Below are 5,688 nucleotides of genomic sequence, written 5' to 3'. Positions count from 1 at the left end.
ATGTTAATGACGAGCCGCTGCTAAATTTGGTCAAAGGAGTCACCTCGCCAGAGCGTGCGGTGGGAGCGGCGCGGAGCGACGGTGGCGGGCAGGGCCGGGCCGAGCCGAGCCGGACCGGAGCGGGCAGGGCTGGGCCGAGCCGGGCACGGGGCTCCGCTTCGCTTCACTCCGCGCGGCGACGCCGCTGCCGCCGCCACTTCCCGGAGTTTCGAAAGGCGAGGAGGGAAAAAAAAAAAAGACATAAATAAAGCAGCCCGGACCGTATCTTCTTTTTCATCTTTCTCGCGCTCTTTTTTTTTTTTTTTAAATTAAAACGAAAAAAAAAGAAACAAAAAACGAAACGAAAAAAGAGCGGCCAAGCAGCACTAGCGGGGGAGATGCGGTCCGGCCGGTAGGAGCGAGGACCAGCCCGCCACACAAAAGGGGCACCGCACCGCACCTCCGCGGCGGTAGCACCGCGCGGGGCAGGCGGCCGCCCGCCGCAGCCGCCCTCCACGCCGGGGCGACCCGCTCCGCGCTCTGCTGCGCTCGGCGCCGGGAAAACCTCCGCCAGCAGTAAAAGTTTGGAGAAGGGGAGAAAACTGCCTGCGGGGATCTCTGGCGGAGCGCGCACCGGCGCCAGCGGAGGGGCTTTCCCCGCCCTCCTTCTCCACCTCCTCCTCCTCTTCGCTCGCCCGCCCGCCGCCGCACGGGGCTCGCAGCCCGCCGGAGCCCGCGGAGCGGCGGCGCTCGGGAGAGCCGGTCGGCGCCGCCCGCTGACCGCCCCCGGGGGATGTGGCAGCGGCCCCCGCGCGCCGCGGACGCCGCCGTCGCCGCCGCGCCTCGCTGCTGCCGGCGGTGCCCCGCCAGCCCCGGGGCGGCGGGGCCGGGGCGTCCCTGCCTGCCGTCGCCACCGCCGCGCCTGCAGCCCTGATCCCCGCCGCTCCGGCCGCCAGCGCCCCCCGAAGCGGCGTGGATGATCCGCGACCTGAGCAAGATGTACCCGCAGACCCGGCACCCGGTGAGTGGCGGCGGCGGCCCCGCGGGCAGCGCTCCGGTGCGGGCACCGCGGAGTTGTAGCCATTTTCTTATTGTTGTCCGCTGCGCCGCCGCCGCCGCCCCGGGCCGGGGTTGGCTTCTCCGAGTTGCCCCCGCCCGGAGCACGGCGGTCCCGGCGCCCGCCTCGCGTCCCGCAGCCACGGCCGGCGCGGGGGGTCCGAGCGGGCGACGCCTCCCCCGGCGGCGGACCCGCACCGCCGGCGGCCCCGTCGGGGCAGCAGCCCGGGGCGCTTCGGGCATCGCGCCGCCGCTCCCCGGGCGGGCAGAGGTCCGGCGGGGCTGTGCCTCCGCGGAGCCCGGGTGCGAGGGCCGCGGCGGCGGGCTGGGGGTGGTGGCCGGGCGGGGGGAGCCGGGGCGGGCGAGAGGGGGCGATTAAAAGACCCGCTGTTGCTTGCTTGCAGGCTCCTCACCAGCCAGCGCAGCCCTTTAAATTCACCATTTCCGAGTCCTGCGATCGGATTAAGGAGGAGTTTCAGTTTTTGCAGGCTCAGTACCACAGGTAACGCTGCCTACTTTCCCCGAGGCCCGCGCGGTCTCGCCCCTCGCCGCTTTCCACCGCCGCCGCCCGGGAGGGCGGCGGGGCGGAGGCGCCGGGACCCCCCGGCGGAGTCCCGGCACGGGGCTGACCCACCCCAACCGGGCGCCGCTCCGCCGGCCCCTTCGCATCCCGCCGCCGCTCCCGGCCCTCGGGGCGGGGGACTCACAGGGGCGAGTGGATTTTCGTGTTTTCCTCACGCTCCGGTTTGTGGTGTGGTGTGTTGTGTTTTTTTTTTTTTTGGGAGGGGGGGAGGGGTGGGTGAGGATGGAAAAATATGTGGCTGGCTGGGCTCGTCCTCTGCTTTTCTTCAAAATGCCGCTCAGGACACGCATCTTGTCTTGGCTCGGCCCCCTCGCGCCTTTCATTGACATGTCAAGTGCTGATAACCTGGAAGTGAGGCGGCGAGCTATTTCATTATCCTTAGGTGGGAGAGTGCTGTGTCCTCAAAGTGACAAGTGACTTCTGGCAGGATTGCTCAGCGAGCTTCTGAAAACAAACAAACAAACAAAAAAACAGCGGAGGTGTTCATGTTTACCACGATATTCCTTAAAATTACCTGCAGTATTTTCCTTGCAGTTCTGTCATCAGTAAGAGCAAAAAAAAAAAAAAGAAAAAAGAAAAAAACTAGCGACTTTTTGCTTCTCGAAGTGGTGATCCATGTTTGATTCCTCTGTGGGTTGAGTGAAAGCAAGGGGTGTTTCTAAAAACTCATGTAATAAAAACTGGGAAACCCAAATTATGGATTTGTAAGTGGCTTCTCAAGCTTAAGTGTTATAAGTATGCACCCCTGCGTGCTTCTTCTGTGAACCAGTTTTGGTTTGTTTTTGTCAGAGAAAAATACTCTCCTGTGTACTGTATGCAGTTCGCTTAGGAGATGAGGACGTTGCACAATATCTCTTGAAAGAGGAAAACTACAAACCCCACCCTGAACTCCCAAGCAAGAGCTGGAATGCAGATTTCCGTTTGTGTGTTGGAGAAAGGCTTGGAAAGGGGAGTACCCTGTGCTCAGAAGAATGTCAGTTTTGTGTTATGAAGTATCCATGCTTTTTCCTTTTTATGTCTTGAACAGTTTAAAGCTAGAATGTGAAAAACTGGCCAGTGAGAAGACAGAGATGCAGCGACATTATGTCATGGTAAGCAAGCTGCATAACAAATTTAAAATGTCTATTAGCTTGGTATTCTGAGACCGAAATAAATTTGGATTGCTGGAGGCGAACACAAAGACTATAGTAGCGCTGCTGTTGTTGAGGTTGCATCAGTGCTTCCATTATAAATCCTTAGTTTCGGGGGTTTATAACTTGTTTGCAGCAGTTGGTTTCTGCATGAAACCTGCTTTTTCACCTTCTGAGCAATTGGGTGTATTTCTTCCAAATGCTAGCAGATTGCTCGTCAGCCCTTTAAAGCCGTTGCACAACTTTGTAGCATACCTGGGGATGATGTTTTTGCTTTTGTCGACTTCTCCCAACGATCATCTCTCTGTAAAACGGTTTGGGATAGTGTTTTTTTTCGTGATGGAAGTAAGCCAAAACTGTGCGTATACGCGTGCAAACCCGAAGCCTTCTTCCTAGAAGAACTGTTGCACTTGGGCTGCTGGTTCGTTGTTTCACTAAATTCAGAATGGCGGGGATCTGGGCTGTGAAAGGGATTTCCTCGCTGGTTGTGGTCTGCCTGGTTAAGTAACGTGGGTAGGAAGACATCTCTAAATACATAATTGTGTGATGGATCATGAGGACTCCAGAGGAGCTCGTGCTAATCTGCTCTCTTGTACATCTATGAAGGATTAGCCGTTTTCCGTATGTACATGACAAATAACGCTCTTGTGTTTACGAAAAGAGTAAATAACCTTGAAAGATTCTTAATCAAGAGCACAAGCAAGTGTTAAGGCTTGCAGTTGCCTTTTTCATGCCTGATACACCTAAGTCTTGGAGATTGTTTGGTACTAACATTACACACTGAACTGAGTTCCCCGCAGTACTCAGGCACAACGGGACATACTTAGATTGGTGCATCTGCTTTGGCTCTGAATTTCCATGCTCTTTCATTTTTTGCATCCCTGCAATTTAATTGCAGCTTTTTTGTGTTTTTAATTTAAAATATTGAAGAACCGGTCTGTTAGACATTGCTGATTTATATGTGGGTCTGGCTTCAAGCACTTTGGGCGTTTTTTTTTGGCATCTTTTGTGTGTGCTGGGGAATAAAATCCTGAGCATTTTCTGTGTGGATTTTTTTCTGCTTCTAATCTTTAAGTCTGGTTGTGATTACTTTTCATGATTTTTTTTATTGTCTGTTTTTTTTTTTTCCTTATTTTCTGACTGTTCTTCATAAATTTAACAAGAAGCAATGTAGATAAAGCAAAAAAAAAAAAGGTTGCCGTGAAATGCTTTTTCAAATTCCAGGAGCTCTTCAAGGCCAGTGAATGTTTTTAGGTCTGCATGTCTTTGTAAAGATGGCGTTGTTTTAGTCAAAGTGAATTTTGGAATGGTTTTCACAATTGCAAGGTCTAATAGAGTCATCATCTTCTTTCCTAGTATTACGAGATGTCCTATGGGCTGAATATAGAGATGCATAAACAGGTAGGTAGCTAATTTGTTTTGTATAAGAACGCTCTGCGAAATTTCTCCCATCGGTTTTAAAACAGATGTGTGTTCTGTGTGGCTTGCTGTAATTGCATGCTTGAGTGCATTGGAAATTTTTTCATACTTAACTTGGCCCTGAAACTTCCATCTTGTGTATGGTATATGGCCTCTGTGTAGGTTATGGTCTTGGCAACCAGTTGTGCATCATTCGGTTGACTTTCCACATGCAATCTCCGCACACGCAGGCGGTTCTGTAGTGCATGGGGAGGGCGTATGTGAGCAGGAATGGGTATGTGGGTCGTACCTTCGGATCTGTCTGATTTCGAGCCTTCGGAATTTACTTTTTGGGATGGTAGCTACATCACAAATGCATTAGGCATCCAGGGATTTGTGTCTGCGTGTGGAGAAGACCGTTCTCTTCGGTTAACCTGGACCAATTCAAGCTGGAGCTACAAAAGCAGTTGGTGCACAGCCATATTTCTGTTTCCTTCAGGCTGCTTACTTGAACCTTTGTCCAAAACCAGTGTCTTCGCATCTCAAACAGGACAGAGTAAATGAGCTTTCTGTGAGGATGTTAGCATCCTCAGTTTTGTACCTTGAAGTCTAGCACTTAGGCCAAGATTAGCAGGAGATTAGTCAGAGCATGGTAGTGTAAATCAGAGTTTCTTGTTCAGTAATGTGTGTTTTTAACCTTCTCAAGAGGAGAATGAATTAAACATCTGACCTCTTTTCCAGTGAGGAAACTCCTTATATGGTGGAGTTTAATACTGACAACTCATTTTAGCGAATGGTTGAGCAATTCGCCAGCATTGCTGGGGATTGTAAACTGCAGAAATAAAGAAATGGTTGTATGGGAGAAGAAGGACCATCTGAAAATTGGTTTGTATGCATTTCTGTTCAAAAGTTTGGGATTTGGAACTTCTCTGGGTTGTGGAAATAGGATTTCTTTATCTTGTTGAGGGCAGACATACGAGTCAAATGTTTTTTCATCTTATTTATTGTATTTTGTATTCCATTAGCATCCCAGTGCCACAGTAGTGATGAGGGCCATTTGCACTGGATGGTGTGCAAATATGAAGATGGTGGGATTTGGTGGGATTTCCTGCCTCAAAGCGTTTTGCACCAGACTTGTGGGAACCTTGTACATAACGTGTTTACAGACATACAGGTAGACCTGTTGTCCTCCTCACAGGTGCGGTGAAGACTCAACAAGTGCGTTGAACAAAGGGTTGAGAGAAAAAGGCTGTGATTGCGGCTGATCGGACTGTGTGTACGTGGTGACTCTAAGGTGGCGGCTGCTGGTGGGAATACTGATCACTGGCTTTCAGAGGTGTCGGGTCTGTTCTTAAATGTGTAGCCAGATTGTTTCAGGTCCCACTTTTAAAAAAAAAAAACCAACACAACAAAACAACCAAAAACCAAAGACCCCCCCCAAAATCCCAGTCAGTGAAGTAGTAGATGTGGAAGCAATTCACAAAGACCAGAGTCCTTACAGGCCACCTACGTTGGAAATTCTTACAGGCGTTTGAAAGCAAA

The 5,688-nt window shown here is 51.6% G+C and overlaps 1 protein-coding gene across 1 annotated transcript in view; it reads left to right on the top strand.

The window, feature by feature from the left end:
• Positions 1 to 955: 955 nt before the first annotated feature.
• Positions 956 to 5,688, top strand: part of LOC104378058 (transducin-like enhancer protein 4) — a 105,816-nt gene continuing 101,083 nt past the window's right edge. Inside the window, 4 exon segments of the mRNA XM_086629682.1 lie at positions 956 to 1,000; positions 1,440 to 1,537; positions 2,646 to 2,709; positions 4,105 to 4,149. Coding sequence (XP_086485808.1) covers positions 956 to 1,000; positions 1,440 to 1,537; positions 2,646 to 2,709; positions 4,105 to 4,149 — 252 coding nt within the window.

Source organism: Tauraco erythrolophus, chromosome Z, assembly GCF_009769465.1.
Source record: "Tauraco erythrolophus isolate bTauEry1 chromosome Z, bTauEry1.pri, whole genome shotgun sequence".
NCBI lineage: Eukaryota > Metazoa > Chordata > Aves > Musophagiformes > Musophagidae > Tauraco > Tauraco erythrolophus.
Note: the sequence above shows the minus strand (reverse complement) of the source record. Positions and strands in the feature narration are given on the sequence as shown.